General features: G+C 47.9%; 11 protein-coding genes across 11 annotated transcripts, besides 28 other annotated features; all 11 read right to left on the bottom strand.

The window, feature by feature from the left end:
* Positions 1-12,750: a sequence feature (heterozygous, Esmeraldo-like haplotype).
* Positions 92-118: a microsatellite.
* Positions 480-509: a microsatellite.
* Positions 606-630: a microsatellite.
* Positions 631-726: a sequence feature (A-rich).
* Positions 708-2,846, bottom strand: Tc00.1047053504163.110 (N-acetyltransferase subunit Nat1, putative; the record flags this gene model as incomplete). The annotated part of the gene is made up of 1 exon (XM_804283.1): positions 708-2,846. The coding sequence occupies one exon, from the start codon at positions 2,844-2,846 to the stop codon at positions 708-710; it is 2,139 nt and encodes a 712-aa protein (XP_809376.1).
* Positions 2,903-2,926: a sequence feature (GC_rich).
* Positions 2,927-2,960: a microsatellite.
* Positions 2,985-3,019: a sequence feature (AT_rich).
* Positions 3,094-3,114: a sequence feature (AT_rich).
* Positions 3,268-3,295: a microsatellite.
* Positions 3,336-3,373: a sequence feature (AT_rich).
* On the bottom strand, positions 3,415-4,392 carry Tc00.1047053504163.100 (hypothetical protein, conserved; the record flags this gene model as incomplete). Its single annotated transcript, XM_804282.1, has 1 exon — positions 3,415-4,392. One exon carries the CDS (start codon positions 4,390-4,392, stop codon positions 3,415-3,417), a length of 978 nt encoding a protein of 325 aa, XP_809375.1.
* Positions 4,670-4,689: a microsatellite.
* Tc00.1047053504163.90 (hypothetical protein, conserved) lies at positions 4,768-5,931 on the bottom strand (the record flags this gene model as incomplete). The annotated part of the gene is made up of 1 exon (XM_804281.1): positions 4,768-5,931. The coding sequence occupies one exon, from the start codon at positions 5,929-5,931 to the stop codon at positions 4,768-4,770; it is 1,164 nt and encodes a 387-aa protein (XP_809374.1).
* Positions 6,035-6,061: a microsatellite.
* Positions 6,398-6,419: a microsatellite.
* Positions 6,431-6,455: a microsatellite.
* Tc00.1047053504163.80 (hypothetical protein, conserved) lies at positions 6,545-7,255 on the bottom strand (the record flags this gene model as incomplete). The annotated part of the gene is made up of 1 exon (XM_804280.1): positions 6,545-7,255. One exon carries the CDS (start codon positions 7,253-7,255, stop codon positions 6,545-6,547), a length of 711 nt encoding a protein of 236 aa, XP_809373.1.
* Positions 7,318-7,347: a microsatellite.
* Tc00.1047053504163.70 (hypothetical protein, conserved) lies at positions 7,655-9,112 on the bottom strand (the record flags this gene model as incomplete). The annotated part of the gene is made up of 1 exon (XM_804279.1): positions 7,655-9,112. The coding sequence occupies one exon, from the start codon at positions 9,110-9,112 to the stop codon at positions 7,655-7,657; it is 1,458 nt and encodes a 485-aa protein (XP_809372.1).
* Positions 8,172-8,206: a microsatellite.
* Positions 9,224-9,254: a microsatellite.
* Positions 9,554-9,583: a microsatellite.
* Positions 9,591-10,160, bottom strand: Tc00.1047053504163.60 (hypothetical protein, conserved; the record flags this gene model as incomplete). Its single annotated transcript, XM_804278.1, has 1 exon — positions 9,591-10,160. The coding sequence occupies one exon, from the start codon at positions 10,158-10,160 to the stop codon at positions 9,591-9,593; it is 570 nt and encodes a 189-aa protein (XP_809371.1).
* Positions 10,189-10,214: a microsatellite.
* Positions 10,340-11,458, bottom strand: Tc00.1047053504163.50 (fructose-bisphosphate aldolase, glycosomal, putative; the record flags this gene model as incomplete). Its single annotated transcript, XM_804277.1, has 1 exon — positions 10,340-11,458. One exon carries the CDS (start codon positions 11,456-11,458, stop codon positions 10,340-10,342), a length of 1,119 nt encoding a protein of 372 aa, XP_809370.1.
* On the bottom strand, positions 12,051-13,169 carry Tc00.1047053504163.40 (fructose-bisphosphate aldolase, glycosomal, putative; the record flags this gene model as incomplete). The annotated part of the gene is made up of 1 exon (XM_804276.1): positions 12,051-13,169. One exon carries the CDS (start codon positions 13,167-13,169, stop codon positions 12,051-12,053), a length of 1,119 nt encoding a protein of 372 aa, XP_809369.1.
* Positions 12,751-17,360: a sequence feature (haploid, Esmeraldo-like haplotype).
* Tc00.1047053504163.30 (40S ribosomal protein S9, putative) lies at positions 13,446-14,018 on the bottom strand (the record flags this gene model as incomplete). Its single annotated transcript, XM_804275.1, has 1 exon — positions 13,446-14,018. One exon carries the CDS (start codon positions 14,016-14,018, stop codon positions 13,446-13,448), a length of 573 nt encoding a protein of 190 aa, XP_809368.1.
* Positions 14,060-14,088: a sequence feature (AT_rich).
* Positions 14,261-14,292: a microsatellite.
* Positions 14,410-14,436: a microsatellite.
* On the bottom strand, positions 14,663-16,387 carry Tc00.1047053504163.20 (hypothetical protein, conserved; the record flags this gene model as incomplete). Its single annotated transcript, XM_804274.1, has 1 exon — positions 14,663-16,387. One exon carries the CDS (start codon positions 16,385-16,387, stop codon positions 14,663-14,665), a length of 1,725 nt encoding a protein of 574 aa, XP_809367.1.
* Positions 16,670-16,694: a microsatellite.
* Positions 16,836-18,596, bottom strand: Tc00.1047053504163.10 (hypothetical protein, conserved; the record flags this gene model as incomplete). The annotated part of the gene is made up of 1 exon (XM_804273.1): positions 16,836-18,596. The coding sequence occupies one exon, from the start codon at positions 18,594-18,596 to the stop codon at positions 16,836-16,838; it is 1,761 nt and encodes a 586-aa protein (XP_809366.1).
* Positions 17,361-17,397: a sequence feature (haploid, non-Esmeraldo-like haplotype).
* Positions 17,398-18,931: a sequence feature (heterozygous, Esmeraldo-like haplotype).
* Positions 18,883-18,920: a microsatellite.

The raw sequence follows: 18,931 nt of genomic DNA, 5'->3' as shown, positions 1-18,931 counted from the left end.
TGCCCGCGAACATTCTCTTCGCAAGCTTCTAATAAATTTGTTTGATCTGTAAGAAAGGTTCGATTGCAACGTTGTGACTTGATTGCGCATTAAAAAGAAAAAAAAAAAAAAAAAAAAAGGTAAAAATTGGGTAAGCAAGGCGCCGGTGAGCAGCATGACAATTTCAAATGGGCGTGTTGTTGATGAGAATAAATGTGTCGGAAAGACGCAGAGCGTAGAGCCGCATTCCGCATGGAAGTAAGGCACAAGTACAATAATATGTTTTTTTTAAAGCATAGAGCGTGGTTTTTTTCACTGTACGACAAAAATTGTCTGTAAGGAAGCGGCGGTAATAACAACAAAAGTAACACGATGGCCTTTGCTTTGTGTATGTGCATTTATATGTTATGGGGTTTTGTTTTCGAGTATTTTCGCCCCCCCCGACCATTTGTGTGCGTCATGTTTTAGTGGTTTTTTTTTAAAACAAACAAACAAACAAATATATTTATTATTATTTTTATTTTTATTTTGGTTCCTAAAGATCACACCCACTCCCCATTGCCACCATGCACAACAACAACAACAATGAAGAAACAAAAGGATAAAAGGATGGATTCAGCTTAAGGCACACACACACACACACACACACACTCTCTCTCTCTCTCCATCGTTGTTTTTTTTTTCTTTTCTTTCCCTTCCTTCTCTGTTTGTGTCCTCGTCCTCTGTTTTTACTCCTTTATTTTTTCCCATGCGCTGGCCAACACCTCATCAATCACCTTCTTCACGCGAGGATCCATTCGGGGTGCGATTTCCAAAAAAAGTTGACGCTCAAATTGGGCAATATGATCGGCTGTCAATGCGCACTTCATCTTTGCCAATGCCAACACCTCACGGGCCACAAGAAGAGGTTTTCGCAACATGGTGTAAAATTCAAAAGCCAACAAGTGTGCCTCTGTGGAAAACAAATTATGGCTGAGGTAAGGAAGGAGATACCGTTCGGCTTTTTGAAGTGGATTAGAAATATCAACGGTATCTAAATAATATTCTTTACGAATTTGTTTTAAATGTTTATTTTCTTCCACATCTGAGCAAAGTTCCAGTTCTGGGCGGGGAATATACCTTGCACGTACGGTTTCTTCCCCTTCTTCATGGATCTTCATGTATGTTCGAACAATACGTGGACAAAGTTTTAAAAAAAATATATTTCCATTTATATCATCATCACGGGCCAAGACATCAAACCAAGACCTCATTGTACACCGTCGGAAAACATAATTATGGAAATCTAACAACTCCACATGATTTCTCATATGATGTTCTTCATACATGAGATAATTTGCCAGTGCGGAAATGTAATCCCCCCTTCGAAAAAAGGCATCACCCACCTCACGCTCGTACCATGCACACTGGGAATCCAGTGCCGTAAGGTACGTATCACCAGGCACTGCACTGGCCTTGTAAAACATTTGCATTCGCGCCTCCGCTTCCTCAATACGATTAGCACGGAAAAAATACTTTGCAGCTTTGCTATTAAGATATTTATCTTGTAAGTCCAACTGACGTGCCTTGTCTGCATTCATGGCTGCCTCATCAAACTGTTGATTTCTTTCTAGTATTTTGGCTTTCATTAGGTACAATAATTCCACAGTTGGTGTGTGATCAATTGCAAGGTTAATGTAATGAAGTGCTTGATCAAAATCTCGCAAACGACAATGATGGGATGACAAATACATCCAAATCCATAAAAGAAATGACGGATTTGCCTTTCCACCAAAACTTGAAAAGTCATTCCGTTGAATTTCACTTTCCCATTCCAAAAACACCTCACCAATTTGTTTTGCGCGTTCAGGATCTTTATAAAGTGACTTCAACACACTGAACAACGAAGGAATCATTTTTATAATAAATGTCGATGCATACTCACAAAGTCGTTTCTTGAACTCCTCAATGGGGATAAAATCCAATATGCGTCGCCTGGCATAATCACACTTGGGGTAAACGTTAAGTACTTGCTGGAGAATTTCCAGATATTTCCCCTCATCACGTTTTGGACATCGATGGGCGTCAATTGGAATCTTACGAAGTTGGGCAATGGCTGCAATACAGTCTGCCTCGGAAAGACCTCGACCGATAAGTTCCATGTAACGCTTTTCTGCTTCTGTCTTTTGTCCAAGAAGGGCATGTGCCTTTGCTCGTAAAAGTATTTTTTCTTCCTCATCCACAATTTCTGCATCATGTTTCTTAAGAAGTTCAAGCGCTCGTGCTGGCGCGTTGTGAGAAAGTTCTAATTCCACAAGGTAGAGAAAGACCTCGCTCTTTTCCACCACATTCTCTCCAGCGTCCATGATACTCGTCATGACATCAATCACCGCAGCGGCTAGTTCTGTGTGTCCCATCATTCGATGTCCACAAGAAAGCGCAATCCAATTGGCACGAACACCCGCTTTTAATGTCACCATTTTTTGTCTTGTCTCCACAAATTGTTCCCAATCCCGCACCTGAACACAGACCGATGACAGATCTCGCAGTACATTGGCGTTCGTGGGATCTGTTTGATGGGCTCGTTTAAATGCCTTGATGGCTTCAGGATAATTCTTCTCAGTCCTATGGCACATTCCAAGTGAGTGCCACGCCATGGTGGAGTGAATATTAAGTTCAATCGCTTCTTTAATGGCCAAATGGCCTTCCTCCCTGCGATCCAAATGATGCAGCGTGAGACCGCGCATGGCAATGGTGTCGGCATGGGAGGGGATGACAGCCAATATGGCATCCGCGCAGCGCAGCGCCTTTGCGTACTCCCGGGCATCAAACTCACAGCCGAGTTTTTCAAATATTTTTTGCTGCGCCGGAGGAAGCACTACCGTCATGATGACTTCTACGTGCACACACACACACGCACACAAGCAGAACGAGAATAAATCGTCCCCCCCCCCGCCCCCGCCCCCCCAAAAAAAAAAAAAAAAAAAAAAAAAAGAAAAAAACAATGAATTAAGTGCCGTTTATCGATATAATTAAAAAAATAAAAATAAAATCTATTTATGTGCAGTAACGTGATTCCCACGCCACCACAGTCCCCTTTCCTTCACAGAGTTTTAAAGAAAAAGAAGGAGAATGAAATAAATAAATAAATAATTACCGCCACTCCACCCACTGGCCACACGATTGGAAAGGAGGCGCAAAACAACAATGAACAGGCAGTCCACATCGAAACAAATATAAATTTATTAACATGACTTTTTTTTCTTTTTTTTTTTAACGGAGAGAAAATCAATAGCAATCGTCGCAGTCAAAAAAAAAAAAAAAAAAAAAAAAAAAACATCCTCTTCTCCCTCCCTCCCCCCTTTTTTTTGTTGTTGTTTAAATTATTATCATTATTTTTTTTTTTCTTAAATTTCATATTCATGTGAAGAATGGAGCACAACTTCGCACCATGCGTTACACATGCAACGTGCGGTCAGCCAATATAAATCCCCGCCTCATGTCCACCGCCCGGACACGGTACTGTGCGACGCCCTCTGAATGCGCAGGCACCGACACCGACGTCACTCCACGATCAAACGTCAGCGTTGTTGAGGTGGACGGTGCAATCAACGTGTTGAATTCCTCCGCCGCCGTTCCTGTTGGCGCCTTGGATGATGATAATGACGATGATGGCACATGGGTTATAGTAATTTGCAGAACTGTCTTGTCCTTCACTTCTTCCGTGAGGCCGTCCAGACGAACGGACACATCGCCATCGCTTCGCCGCTCAACCACAACACTCGTCGCAGCCCGTTCTTTGGATTCCGCCAAACTCACGAGATAATTCGTGTGGCACGCGTAGAGGATGGCGGCTGCCAAAAGTCTTGGAAAAAACTGAATGGTGAAGAAAATAAGTAAAAAGTTCCATAAATAACGCACTCCGAGACGTTCCTTGTTGTGTTTGGAGACAATGTAAATAAAAACAAAAGTCATCGCCATAAATAGACCGACACCTTCACCCAAAAAACGCATCTGTGCCTTTCTTCTCACCTGATCTGAAAACTCAAAACCAGCTTCGTCCATTTTGTTCCTGTCTGGGGCCTTCTTGGTGTTGGAGGCGACATGCTCGTATGCCTCTTTGATGCTCTGAAAGGCAACCTTGGCATTCGGTGGTGCACTGGGATTATCGGGGTGATAGTGTTTCGCAAGAACACGATAATGCTCCTTGATTCTCTGAAGATCATGTACCTCCTCACAAAAGCCAAGACGATGATAGTAATTGCTGGCATCCCATTGAGCAGCATTGATGATTAACTGCTCCAACGGTGTTGTCGAGCAAAGCCGGTGAGGGCAAAAAAGAACACGGAACATATCATTTCCATGAAGTTTGAAGGGAATCGTTAAAGCGGCTCCACATGTATGCCTAACAAGATGTTTGGATGATATTCGCATGACTGCTACTTGCCAACACGTACATTTCTTTTATTTTATTTGTCAATCCCACCCACCCACCCACCACCCCAAAAGGAGGGGGGAAATAAAATCGAATAAACGAAGAAAATATTAATAATAACAACAATGACAATAATCAGAGTGCACCTCCTTCACATAAACACACATAATACACACACACAGAGAGAGAGAGAGAGAGAAACAGATCATCATTCCCTTAAGGCATTTTATATCCAATGCATGCAGTCATTCAAGGAGGTTTTGTTATCCAATTTGGTATATATATATATATATATAACAAGAGACGATAACAAAGCCATAGAGAGAGGGAGAGAGAAAGAGGGGGTAATCGATAAGAACAGGGAAATATCTATTTTATAGTCCATGTCTTTTTCTTATGTCGAATAAAATAGCAGCGGCATCATCGTAACTTGTACTGTGAATTTTCAAGGGAACTTCGAGAGGTGGTGTAATCTGCTGGTCCATACTTACTGCAGGCGATTGATGAACTTGTTCGGTGATAACGGCCTCTTTATTGCGCTCTGGCAGTGGAATGGGCGGCACGGCAGGTGCCATCGGATTTACTTCTGTAAGTCTCTTCTCTTGATTTACCACAGAGAAATTTGGCGATGACATTGGCGCACTCACAGAATCGACGCAAGGACATTGCAATGGGGTATTAACGGCATCTTTTTCTTCATTTGACGCCCTTTGATGCGAAGAGACATGTGGGCTTTCCAATCGAGCAACTAAAACACTGCGAGGGGCTACGACTTGTGGTCTCAGGCGATCCTCAAGTCGTTGAATTGTCAATTGCTGCTCCCCAATCATACGACTACTCTGCTCCTCTACCTCGAGGCGCTTGCGCCGCTCATCGCGCAGTTGAGCTACCAGGGAGCGTACAAAACCACGTGAACGCGGAGTCATTGCTCCAAGTGAACCATTGCAAGGAGTTCCATATGAATTATTTTGTCCTTCATATTTGGCGTAAGCCCGCCGAGCCTCCTCGTCTATTCCTCCATCGTTTTCAAGGTTATTCATCAAATGAAGGTCATGATTGAGACTCTGTTGTCGAAATAAAATAAGCGCATCCCTCTCCTTTTGTAATCGAATGTTCATTCCTCGTAGTTCATCAATCATGCGGTCTTGCTCCCGCATCAAAGCCGCATAGGCATCCAGACGCTGTTGCATGTGAGCCAAGCGTTGCTTTTCCCCTACTGCACTTTGCGATAGCCGCACGACGACATCTTGCAACTGACTCATAAGCTCCACTTGTGGCTCATTTACGGGTGGTACGGTGGCCACCAATGTGGCGGCTTGTGTTGTAACCAAATTGCAGTGCGAGGGTCGAGCAGGTGTCCCTTGCAGCTTTGCCTTCATCATTTCAGGCCCTCTGCGCGATGCTCTGCCCGCTGACAGTGCCCTGTCCCCATTTACTCGAATAGATCTGTCCCACGGCGGGGCGTCAGAGTAGCGGATGCGGCGTCCCACATCGGATGCTGCGGATGATTTTGGCCGCCGATGCGATGACGGCCGCATGACAACAACAACAAAAACAAAATATGGGAGCCTCTTTCTCACGCCTTTTGGCTGAACTTCCTTCGTGCCTTTCCTTCTGTTTCTCTTTCCGCAGGGCTGTGGGAAGAAAAAAAAAAAAAAGAAAAAAAAAGGGTCAACCACAAACAAACACACACAGAAAGAGAGAGAGAAAGAAAAGATAATTCAGCATACACACACACGAATTCAAGCAAACAACATCAACAGTAAAACCTTCTCGGAGGCGCTGCATTCAGAAGCAGACCATCTCATTGGTTTCCCCAGATCCACAAGGTCACAGCACGCGCATGATGCCTGGCTCTCGGCGTCCCCGCAGAAGAAGAAGAGGGAGGGAAAAAAAAAAAAAAAAATACCTGCGGAGTGAAAAGATGACCCAGGGAGTGCTGAAAAAAGACCCTTCAATCTAGTTCCAAAATAAATAGTAATAAAAAACAAAAGACACACACACAAAAAAAAAAAAAAAAAAAAAAGGAGCTGCACAAACAACAACAACAACAACAACAACACAAGGGAATAGAAACAAACAGTAAAACTGCATCTCCGTACAAAAAAAAAGAAGAAAAAAAAAATGTTCTCCACGTGTTCATGGCCGGAATTAATACTGCGTCGTCTCGGATTGAAGTCGGCGGAATTCTTCTTGAGAGCGCATGAGAATCTCTCGCTGACGAAAAACTTCCTCTTCTTTTTGGCGTAAAATTCGATTTTTTTGTTCCTGATCACGTGCCCGGTTATCTTCCTCTTCCATGATGAGTTCACGCTCGAGTCGGGCTGACTCATCACGAATACGGTTCAATTCCTCCTGCAATGCGCGCTCTCTTCGTCGTTGCTCCTCTAATCGCATCCTTGTAGGTGAAAGAGCCATACTGCCAGTTGTCGATGCACACGGCGTGTCGTTTCGATAAGATGTGTGTCCCGTAATAACTGCACTTTTGTATGGTGAATTAACCATCGAGTGTACCACAGATGCGGCAAGACTCTTTGATGGAGGGCAAGGCGGAGGAAGATCCTTTTGCACATCTGTATGCCACGTAGTTTGTGGTTGAAAAACGTATAACTGATCGTACTCATGCATCTGAGTCTGTGAAACTAAATCCACCCACTTCAAAAGTGCATCATCATATATTTGGATGCGTGCGATAGTAAAATCCATCACTGGGTACCCTGATGGTCTTCGTATATTAGCTTCAGCCTCAAACACCTGAAGCACCTTCTCTTGCAACTCCGTCATTGTCGGCATAGAAAGGAAACCAAGCTCCAAGTTGCATTTATCCCCATAGAGATCTGCACACACAAGAAGAGTGTACATCCCAGTCACTTTTCTCCCTTTCTCTCTCAATTACTCTCTCACTTAACCTCAAGTATGTACTCTTTTTTTTTTTTTTTTCTTTTTTCTCTTTTCCTTGTTTACTTCTAGTATTGGGGAAAAACCCCTCCTACAAGCAAAAAGCAACAACAACAACAACAAGACGGAAAGAAACATATGCGTGACTGTGCCATTATAAAATGCAGCCCCATTAGAAACCTCAGGGAATCACCACCTCCAATAAACAGAAATCAGATGTTTTAAATTTAATGTCTCTCTCTCTCCCCTCTTTTCCCCCGCATCTGTTGGCCCGCGATTGTTCTTGCGCTTCTGGCTGGGCTTTCTCTCTAAGTAGCGTATGATAACGAGTCCTTCCCTTTTGATCGGTAATTGGCGATGTCCCTAAAGGGGAATAAGACGGTTTTGATTTTGCCGGAATAGTTTCGCCAGGATGATAATAATGGTATGGAGAGCTAAAACATCTTCCTTCCTCACATCGTCAATTGAGTTGTATTCTCGACGGGTAGTTGTATCACCGCTGCGTGGGGAGAAGGCATGAACTATAGCCCCGCGATTCCCACCACGAATCCCATGCACTTCACCCAATGTCCGTATTTGCTGACAGCAGATGCGGAAAAATTCGTGAACCAGCCGATCTAAATCCGGCTCCAGTGGCGTGTCCACAGCTGACAAGCAGGCGTACAGCCAAATCCCATGACCTACAGAGCGGCCGACAACGTTTCCAGATGCATCCACCGCATCCACCGGCATAAAAACTCGCAGAAAAGACAGCAAAGAAATGATTTCTTCGCGGGCACCACCACCATACAAAGGTGTCAGTTGGGTAAAAAAAAGTAATTGTTTGCTATCTTCATTTGTCCCATGTATGTTTTCATCCCTTGCGTCATGAGGTTGCAAGTCTTCTTCTTCATCCTCTTCATCCTCTTCTTCCTCGTCCTTTTTATCGTCGTTGACATTGGTGTTTTCGCTAACTTCAAAAATGGTTTCATCCACCTTCTGGGAAGTATGCATCGCCGCTTTCATTCCCTGTTTGTAAAACCTCAGCGTCCGATCCACCAAAGCCGCAAAGAGAGCCGTTGTACGCGCGCTATCCAGCCACACCAACAGGGAGAGTGGCGGCATGTGGCCACATTCCGGACCGTGTTCATTCAAATATCTTTCCCATAGCCTCACTGTGGGTCTTTTGGGAATGCTTATCGATGAAGGTTTGTTAGCAAGCAACCATTGCACGGCACGTACAACTCGTTTTTTCGTGCGAAATACGTCCCGTGAAGTGAGCTGCGACAATGTGTCCCGCAGTGCCCGCCAATCCCAGTCTGCCCTATCCTCAGTAAAGTCCCCATCGCCGTTCGCCACGGCGTACTTTAACACATCTTCTACTCCACCACGCAACGTCAAGAAACGCTCACGCACAACATTCATACGAGCCATCGTCAAATCCGTGTATTCCGGTGTTGGTGCCTCAGCTGCGTCAAGAGTAGCATTCCCCAGTGTGCTTCCGGGAAACCATTTCTCCATTAACGTGATAGGAGCACCGTTGCAAGGTTTCCTCGCGAAAGAGGGGGAGGAGGAAAAAGAGGAAATGGAAGGCGCCTCCGCAGCGTCACGACGAGGCGCCGTGCCCCTCTCGTCGTCGCTGTCACTGTCATGGATGCGCCTTGGCTTCTTCATTGGCAAACGCATGGGTGGTTTCGAAGGGCAATTGGCGGAGTTTCCTCCCACCACTTCTCCTTGTTTCTGCGAGACGGAGTTGTGTCCTCGGGCAAAGTGCTTCCATTTCAGCTTAGACGCAAGCCGCAGGTACGACTCCGCATCATCTTCCATAGTCGTCTCTCCCATCAACTGTGAAAAAAAGGGGAAAAAACAAAAACAACAAAAGACAGGCAGAGAAATAAACAACGCATTCGATCATCACGGGTACATTGACAAAGAAAGTAAATGGCAAAAGGGAAAAAAAAAAAAAAAAAAGAAACGAAAGAAAGAGACAGAGAGGGGGAGAGGATTAAAATAAAAATAAGAGCTGCAACCACAGGAAGACAAATAAACATTTCGGTGCGAGCCCCACCGGTTTCGTCCAACCTGCAATGCAATACAGAAAATACATACATGTATGGGGCATGCACTCACGCGTAGAACACATAAACAAAGGGAACAATGGAAAGCAATAAGAAGCGGGGGAGGGACAACCAAGCCGGCTAACCGGTAGCCTCCGGCAGAGTAACAAACATAAAAGGAAAAAAAGAACAATAATGGGGCAACACGTGAAGCAAAAAAAACAACAACAAACAAACAAACAAACAAAAAATCAAAAACAAATTTAGTTCGCTCCTGTTCTCGCCGATAACCGCGTGCCACTCGCCTCCGCATCCTCTCTTGATATTAGAGTTCTTTTGATTTCCGTCGGCAATATGTATTTCTCATACAGTTTTTTTTCCTTATCCCTCTCTCGTTGCATGCCCTTCAAATACATGTCCTCCACAAACTTTTTAAGCGGGACTACGGGAACTTTTTTATTGGATTTGAATAAAAGCCGCTCCTCTGCCGATTTGCGTGACGCATGAAGTCTTTCAATGGTGTCGTAGTACAGACGCTTCACCATATCTTCCACATATTCGCTTGGTACCTCCTTTGAAAAAAGGCCCCATTCCTTCTCCCATTTCTCCTTCGCCTCAATAAGCGCCCTTTCATGCCGTTGGCATTGTTCATAAAACACACGCTGAGTGACGGCATCAATTTCATCCTTCGACCGCTTTACGGACGGACAGACCGGAAAGGGGTCACGCACCACCGGTGGGGGTGGACGATACGTCAGACGTCGAATTTGATCCTGCAGTTGCTCCGCCGTCAATCGTGGCAACGGCCGCCTCGAAGGGTCCTCCTCCACCATCCCCACAGCACAACTGAATAGACATCACAAAAAAAAAAAAAAAAAAAAAAGAAACAACCATTTGCCCTCCACACCAAAGGAAACAAACAAACAAAATCCAAAAAAATTCGGAGAATTCACAATATCACACCGAAAAAATTTCGGATACCACTGGATTAAAAATCAAAATACAAGAAACATCAGTACGAATTTCCAGCGACGTACAGCGAATGCGACTCCTTGTCATCTTCGGCACGGTTGTAGCGACCAAGTTGAGCAAGCGAGTTCATCTTGGCACGGTGCATGAACGCGCGGCGGCCAGCAGCGATGCCGGAGTCCTTGCCGCCCCACGCCTTGAGAGCACTGGACTGCAGGGCGCGGGCGTACGAGAAGGTTAGCTTCCACGGGCGCGGCAGATTGCAAATGTTCATGGCGTTCAGGTACTCCGAAGCCTGCACTTCGCTGAGACCACCCGACAGGAACGTCACGCCGGGGAGCGCTGGAGGAAGCACACGGGCAAGTGTCGACACGGTGTACTGCGCCACCTGCCCGGGCGTTGCCTTCACACCAGATTCCGCGCCGGGCACCACCATGTTGGGCTTCAGCAGGCATCCCTCCCACATCACGCCGTGGCGGTGGAGGGCAGTCACCACCTCCGCCCACACGTGCTGCGAGACGCGCTGGCACGTCTCAATGCTGTGCGTGCCGTCAATCATAACCTCCGGCTCAACGATGGGGACGAGTCCGCTCAGCTGCGAGAGCACAGCGTAGCGGGCAAGGGTCTCGGCGTTGAAGCGCACGGCTGCCTCCGACACGGTGCCGTTCTGAATCTTGTACACGTTGCGCCACTTGCAGAAGCGGCAGCCCAACGAGTAGTACTTCCGCGCGCGCTCAACGTAGCCGTCAAGACCCCCCGTCATCTGCTCGCCTTCAGCACCCTCCACCAGGGGGTTCAGGCCCATATCTGTCTTGATGCCAGGCACCACGCCCTTGCGCTGCAGCAGTTGCACAAACGTCTCACCGGTGCTTGCCTTCTGGTACACCGTTTCGTCGTGCAGGATGACGCCGCTGATGTACTGCTCCATGCCCTCGCACTCAAGCATCAGTGCGCGGTACTGGCGGCGGTGTTCCTCCGTGTTGCTTAGGCCCAACGGAGCAAAGCGCTTCGCGCAAGATCCAATGGATTCGTCAGCGGCGAGCAGGCCCTTACCGGGTGCCGTCATCTTCTTGGCCGTCGCGATGAGCTCCGCCTCGTACGGGGTCTTCAGGCGGTTGTACGCTGGCAACTGCGTCTGTAAAACTTCCACACGCTGAGCCATTATTGCTTGCTTTACAAAATAATTTATTTGAGTTTTCCTTTGAATGTGTATGCCACCCTCTTCATTCCGGTTGTGTGGCGGAAAAAGCCATCAAATCATCGGGAAAGTACGGTGAATTGGATCATTAAGCAGGCGCACCCACGAGCAGGGCTGAATAAACTACGCAAATTCCAGTCTATCCTGCCCTCAACACCATCACCATTACCACCTCAAACATCATCATCACATACATTTAAGCCGCTTTTTTTTTAGGGCTAGAGGCATTTGTGCGCGCCTCTGGCTTCAAAAGTGGCTAAAAGGAGGAATACCGTAGCTTGATCAAAAGCCGTTTTCTTCTCCTTAGATACTCAAAAAACAGAAAAACAAACAGAAAAAAACAACAAACATCTCCATACATTCCCTGCCCCAGGGCACTTTTCAGTGCCAAATTATCCCTTTTTTTTTTCTCGTTTTTATTTAGTTCATTTTGCTGTCACATATTCACTCTACAGCGCTCAACACCTTATTTCTCCTACATTTCCAGACTATTAATTCTGAAATCTTTAAATTTTGCAATTGACGGACGACCGCCGCTTAAGTCGGACAGTCACGGTCAGTACGAATTTCCAGCGACGTACAGCGAATGCGACTCCTTGTCATCTTCGGCACGGTTGTAGCGACCAAGTTGAGCAAGCGAGTTCATCTTGGCACGGTGCATGAACGCGCGGCGGCCAGCAGCGATGCCGGAGTCCTTGCCGCCCCACGCCTTGAGAGCGCTGGACTGCAGGGCGCGGGCGTACGAGAAGGTTAGCTTCCACGGGCGCGGCAGATTGCAAATGTTCATGGCGTTCAGGTACTCCGAAGCCTGCACTTCGCTGAGACCACCCGACAGGAACGTCACGCCGGGGAGCGCTGGAGGAAGCACACGGGCAAGTGTCGACACGGTGTACTGCGCCACCTGCCCGGGCGTTGCCCTCACACCAGATTCCGCGCCGGGCACCACCATGTTGGGCTTCAGCAGGCATCCCTCCCACATCACGCCGTGGCGGTGGAGGGCAGTCACCACCTCCGCCCACACGTGCTGCGAGACGCGCTGGCACGTCTCAATGCTGTGCGTGCCGTCAATCATAACCTCCGGCTCAACGATGGGGACGAGTCCGCTCAGCTGCGAGAGCACAGCGTAGCGGGCAAGGGTCTCGGCGTTGAAGCGCACGGCTGCCTCCGACACGGTGCCGTTCTGAATCTTGTACACGTTGCGCCACTTGCAGAAGCGGCAGCCCAACGAGTAGTACTTCCGCGCGCGCTCAACGTAGCCGTCAAGACCCCCCGTCATCTGCTCGCCTTCAGCACCCTCCACCAGGGGGTTCAGGCCCATATCTGTCTTGATGCCAGGCACCACGCCCTTGCGCTGCAGCAGTTGCACAAACGTCTCACCGGTGCTTGCCTTCTGGTACACCGTTTCGTCGTGCAGGATGACGCCGCTGATGTACTGCTCCATGCCCTCGCACTCAAGCATCAGTGCGCGGTACTGGCGGCGGTGTTCCTCCGTGTTGCTTAGGCCCAACGGAGCAAAGCGCTTCGCGCAAGATCCAATGGATTCGTCAGCGGCGAGCAGGCCCTTACCGGGTGCCGTCATCTTCTTGGCCGTCGCGATGAGCTCCGCCTCGTACGGGGTCTTCAGGCGGTTGTACGCTGGCAGCTGCGTCTGCAAAACTTCCACACGCTGAGCCATTATTGCTTGCTTTACAAAATAATTTATTTGAGTTTTCCTTTGAATGTGTATGCCACCCTCTTCATTCCGGTTGTGTGGCGGAAAAAGCCATCAAATCATCGGGGAAAAAAGAAAAACGTGTTTTTTTTTTTTATCATTAAAGAATTCGTATTATTGTTGGTAGAGGCAAAGTGTAAAAAAAGGTAGGGCTAGATGCACAACCTATCTATATTTTTGGCGAAGGCAAAAAAATTTATGTTAAAATAAACTGGATGGGTTGATTGAGAGTTGCGCTTCCTATTCGTCGTCGTCGCCGCCGGCTGCACCCTTCTTCGCTGCCTTCCTCTTCACACGCTTCACACGCCCCGGGCGGCCGTTGCCGAACGGTGAGGCGTCAGCGAAGGCAATGTGATGCTCGGAGCTCACGCGGACGATAAATGACGGGATGGTCACAATCTGCTTGGCCACCGCAATGTGGCGCTGCAGAATGAGCACACGTGCGTGGTGGACAGACTTGGCAAGGCCGTGCTTGAATACCACGGTCTGGAGGCGGCGCTCGAGAATGTCGGGGACGGTGAGCGAGAGGACGTAATCAAGTTTGTCCTTCTCCTCCTCGAGGAAGCCGTAGTCGTGGCAGCGGCGCATGATGGCGGAACCCTCCAGCTGCCGGCGCGGATGGTTCTCCGGCAACGTCAACAACAGACGGGCGGTACGACGCATCTTGGAGAGCGTCATGTTCACGCGCCAAATCTCACGCTTGCAGCGAAGGCCGTACTGGCCGCAGAGTTTCATCTCGCGGTCAAGGCGTTCCTTCTCAAACGGGCGGCGTGGCGCCTTCCAGACGCGGTTGAAGTTGTTGTAGTTGCGCATACCTCACCCTTTTTTTTTTTTTCGTTTTCTCCACCCCCCCCTTTAAAAGAAAAAAAAAAAAAATTATTTTGAATTTTGTAAGCAACGCCGCACATTTGTGTGTAATTGTAGAGAAGTAAGAGGCACAGCAAAACATGGCAGCAAAGAAGGGGAGAAAATTGGGGCAGATGGACAACAAAAACCAGCTGTTCCATCACGGCTGCCAACGCATTCCACACACAACGATGTGTTAGGCAGAAGCCAAGAAAAGAGGAGAAAAGAAAAGAAAAAAAAAAGTAGTTGGGGAAACCACAAGAAACGGAACCTCCCCATATCCCCAAGAAGTAAGTGCGCGTGAAAGCCGAGGACAGAGAAAAGCAAAAAGAGAAACAAAGAGAGACGGTAGAACAAGACACACACACACACACACACACACACAAGAAAAAAAAAAAAAGAAGATACAGAAATGTCTCACAGCAGCGGATGACTCCATTTTGTATTTCTTCCACACACGGTTGATCTTGCGATTGTTATTTGGATTGGCTCCCCTGCGTTTAACTGCAAACAAACGAACAAAAAAAAAATAAGATAATTGTTTCTTTTTTTTTTTTTTTCTTCTCCCTTTTGCTTCCCTCTTTATGCCTCCGCTCCTTTTCACCTGTCGCCTACTGGGAATGGCGGCGGAGCAAATTGAGCAGTGTAACACAATTCGGCTGTTGTTTATGTTGTGTGCAGAGCCGAATGGCTGACTCGCGGGTTGCCCCCGGTAAATCCCAGCCCCTCTGTGCGAGGGAGAAGGCCACAACAAGTGCGAAAAGCCCAACCGCCGCCGATGGTTTGTTCTCCAATTCGATTATCGAGCGATCCACCCATGTATGGAGCTGTGGCTCGCTTATTTCCGTGCAGCTGACCACCTCACGTATGAATTGTGCGATAGCGGCGCCAAACGAGGAGAAATGAATGGCGTATTCAATGATGTGGTTTGCCATAGACACCCCCAGAACCTCTTGCTGCCTTGTTTCCGTCGAACGGACCATTGTTCCGTCTTCTTCGGCTGCGGGCATCCCTCTCAGCCACCGCACCAGTTTCACAAGGAAGGAACTATTCTTCTCAAGCACGACGGACAAGAATGCATCGTTATTGAGGTGATATTGAACGGATTCTACAACGGTATCGCAAAGCTCACACCAAGGGGAGCACGATAGTATTCTTTCCGCGTCCCGCAGCTGTGTTACTGTTAGCTTCACTAAAGCGCAGCGGCGGAGCAGCGTACAAAGCTTCGATGGCTCCGCATCAAACAGCAGGGACTCACCTAGAGGGTCAAGCAAAAGAAACATTTCACCAGGTTGTAATTCGAGGCTTGGAAGTTCCGAGTGCACACACGCAAGATGGATAAGTGTCGTGCTTGCCGCATCGTGTGGTCGATGAAGAAGATACAGCGGCGCTCCAGTGATTCGCCGCTCATCCTCGGCTAATGACCGCTGCAATTCGTGAATATACGCTTGCAACTCACTGTCCTGTGCCGACACCCCGTCGATGAGAGTAGTCATCATGGCGTCGTACCACTTTTCCACGTGCTCTGCGGAAGATCGACTTTTATGATCAAATATCCTGCAGAGCTCATCCGGTGAAAAGAGCTCACTAAAGTATTTCTGTGCGGAATTGTGGCTACCAGTGAAAAAATCCTTTTCGACCGTGTACGCCTTCTTGCTACTCACAAGACAGCAAAGCAGCAACATCTTCACCTCATAAAAAAGCGCCATTACAGCATTGATGGCAGCCATTTCAGAGATCCCTGCCGTCATTTTTTCCTTTGAAATCTTCAACTTCCAAACCTCCGCATCTCGTAAAATCTCATTTACATTTTTTAAGAGTAACAACGCCACATGCGAACGGTGCTGATGAAGCTGCAAGACGTCGGCCACCTCCGTCGGCACGGAAGACACAGAGGCCATTGAAAAGCCGTCCAATGATACATTGATGGCGCCTCCCCCCAAGGGAAAACCTGGCGGAGTCGTGTTGTTCGGAGACGCAACATACGGGGATGGCAACAGCAAAAAACAATCGGGAAACAAAATCACTGGAAGGGACAACGCCTCAAAGCAACCCGACTCCGCGATAATGGTGTACCGCGGCAAATGATCACCTAATGCCGAACGAAGAAACGGCGCAAAAAATCCCTCCGCAATAAACGTAGCTAATGTCGTGAGGTCACGAGAGGACGGTAGCAACACGGAGTCCACGTACCGTTTTTTCTCATCCTCAAAAATTCCAACAACACCGCCGACAATTGCACAACTAAGAATATCCGTAGGCGTCAGCTCCGTATTCTCTGAGAGAGAAAGAACCTGCAAAAGCGCCCTATTATCAGCCAGACTATTTGTCTTCATGGTAAAAAGTACGTGACACAAGTGGTTGTACCAATCAAAAAAAACCCACCGCAACTATCGCAATCTAACCGGTGATACCGTTTCTAACACTCTTCTAAGTTCGCCTTATGTTTCCTTCCTTTCCGTGCTGTTGTGTGCACGTGTTTCGATGATGGTAGCAATGGTGGTGGTTGTGATTCCATTAGTGTCAAAGTCGAACAAAAAAAAAAAAAAAAGGAGATAATGCCTCCCAATAGAGACAGAAACACCGATACGCAGCAAGGAAAAAAAGGAAAGAAAAGAAGAAAGAGAGAGAGAGAGAAAGAGACAGTCAATATAAACCTCACTACCCAAATCACCCAATAGGAATAGAAGTGACGGGGCCAATGTAATGTAGGGAGAAGCATACGTAAAAGCCACAACTTCTGTAAGGAACATCCACCGCACCGCATGTCTTCAGCTTTTGATATCAACCTCCACTCTCCGCTGTTGACAGGGTGCATGGAGATATGAGTGACTTGGCTATTCTTTCGAACGCGCTCATCATATGTGCCTCGTCGTATTCCATCAGAACATCGTCACTGCAACCACAAGGGGGAAGTGACTCATGACTGAACAACAGAGCCTCTTCGTCCATTATTTGCTGCAGGACGGAGCACTCTTTCCCGTAATACGTCATCAATGGGAGGAAATGACGGGATGGAATGAGATTTCTCACCTGACGCCAACGTAACCCCAAAAGTTCCGCCAAAGACAACGCACAACGCTCACAGTCGGCCTGCAACGCATTCCGATACTCTGGTGATCGGCGGCAGGGCTCTGCGTAAATGGGCCCCGGCACAATCCATTCCTGCTTCTTCGCTTCGCACGGTGCCTGAGCGGAGTCGGCTGACGTAGCGATAGCAACCATCACTTGCAATGAGTGTTCGGCACCAAAGCGGATGGCGTAGTTGCACAATGCAGCTGCAGCTTCTTCCGGGGAGGCACCACGATCAATTTCACGTACCACAACTTTAGCAATCTCATCCATTGACGATTCCTCTTGACAACGCGTTTCAAAAATCGCATGGTTAGAAAGGACCAATACATCCCCTGGAATCATTTCCCACGAGCAGCATGCTGGCAGTGCAATCATCTTCTGCTCGCTCGGCGGTCTCTGTGAATCACATTTCATTGACCAATGCCCAAAGCTTCTGGAAACATTATAAAAGGGATTTCCGTCAATGATATCACCAACGTCAGATCGCACAACTCCACCAGCGGTAAGAATACGACGGAGTTCCAGCGTTCGAAGTGGCTTGTGATCCGAGCTCAGAGGAACCACGTGCTCTCTGGTGGCGTCAAGAATACTGCGAGTTTCTGACGTCAACGTGTTCCTAGCTATACCAAATGCACGTGAATCGCCAACGTTGCTCACCAACACGTCAAGACAGAAGGGTGAGGTCGGCGCAGTGCCCTTACACTCCTTCACGGAGTATTCACACCCTTTTGCCTTGGCTTCCCATCGTATAGGGGGTGGCGCGGTCCCTCCTTGATCCACTTCACGCCTGCGCTCCTGCCGCCTTTCTTGGAGCGCAACGGGTGCTACGGTGGCTGTGAACCACACTGCGCGACATCCACTATTGGCTGCCTCGCTATTCCGCAACACAAGTTTGTCATTTAACCCTCCAACCATCTCATTTGCTCGACAAGCATTCATAAATGCGTTATCAGCAAACATGGCGTATTGTTGCATTTCCCACTCAGAGAACACACGACTAACCCCCTGTGGCGTTTTTTTATCGGCGTGTGACTTTCTGCTGTGTAGCAGCCGCTCCCGAGAGTGTGCAGCCATCAGTAAATCGATAATAGGATCATCTTTTAGCTCCCGACGGAGCTGGGCAATGCCTTCAGGCAACACAGAATGAATACTAAGTGCACGGGCAAGATACTTCCCAATGTAGCGGGAGCAATAGTTCCCGGTAAAGCTGTCACACAAACCACCTGCCACCACCTCGGACATAAACGGCACAGACAACGTCAATGGTGGGGCGGCTGCTTCAAAGTGGCTGCTGCTGCTGCTGTTGCCAGTCGCAGCCAAATGGGCCCCACGGTTGCGTGTGTTGTGAACAGTGAAGGAGCTCATGTGGTCCCTGGTGGCGCAGTTCATAACCTCGCATACACCAACGTTGATGAAAGGCAGCGAGAGCCGCGTCATCCTCTTGTGCTGCAGTGGAAACGCCTGGAACATCGGCGTGTGGATTGCCACGTGGTCTGTTATTCACCCTGACCAATTTCCCTCTTCTGTCCACCACCACCTCCCGCCCCCCCTCTCTTTATTTGCTGTTCCGCCAACAGACAGAAAAAAAAAAAAAGAATTGATAAAGGAGACAAAACAACATACATACACACACCCCACCATGTTGGGTCTATTGAGAGGACAAGACTCGACAAAACGCACAAAAAAAGCAGGGGACTCAGCGTTGCCAGCATCAACTTTATCCCCGCCGTAATAAACACACAAACACACACAAACCAAAAAAAAAAAAAAAAAAAAAGGAAAAAGAAAGAAAAACCAAGAAGCAT

The sequence above is a fragment of the Trypanosoma cruzi genome, genomic scaffold (genome assembly GCF_000209065.1).
Source record: "Trypanosoma cruzi strain CL Brener 1047053516379 genomic scaffold, whole genome shotgun sequence".
Taxonomy (NCBI): Eukaryota; Euglenozoa; class Kinetoplastea; order Trypanosomatida; family Trypanosomatidae; genus Trypanosoma; species Trypanosoma cruzi.
Note: the sequence above shows the minus strand (reverse complement) of the source record. Positions and strands in the feature narration are given on the sequence as shown.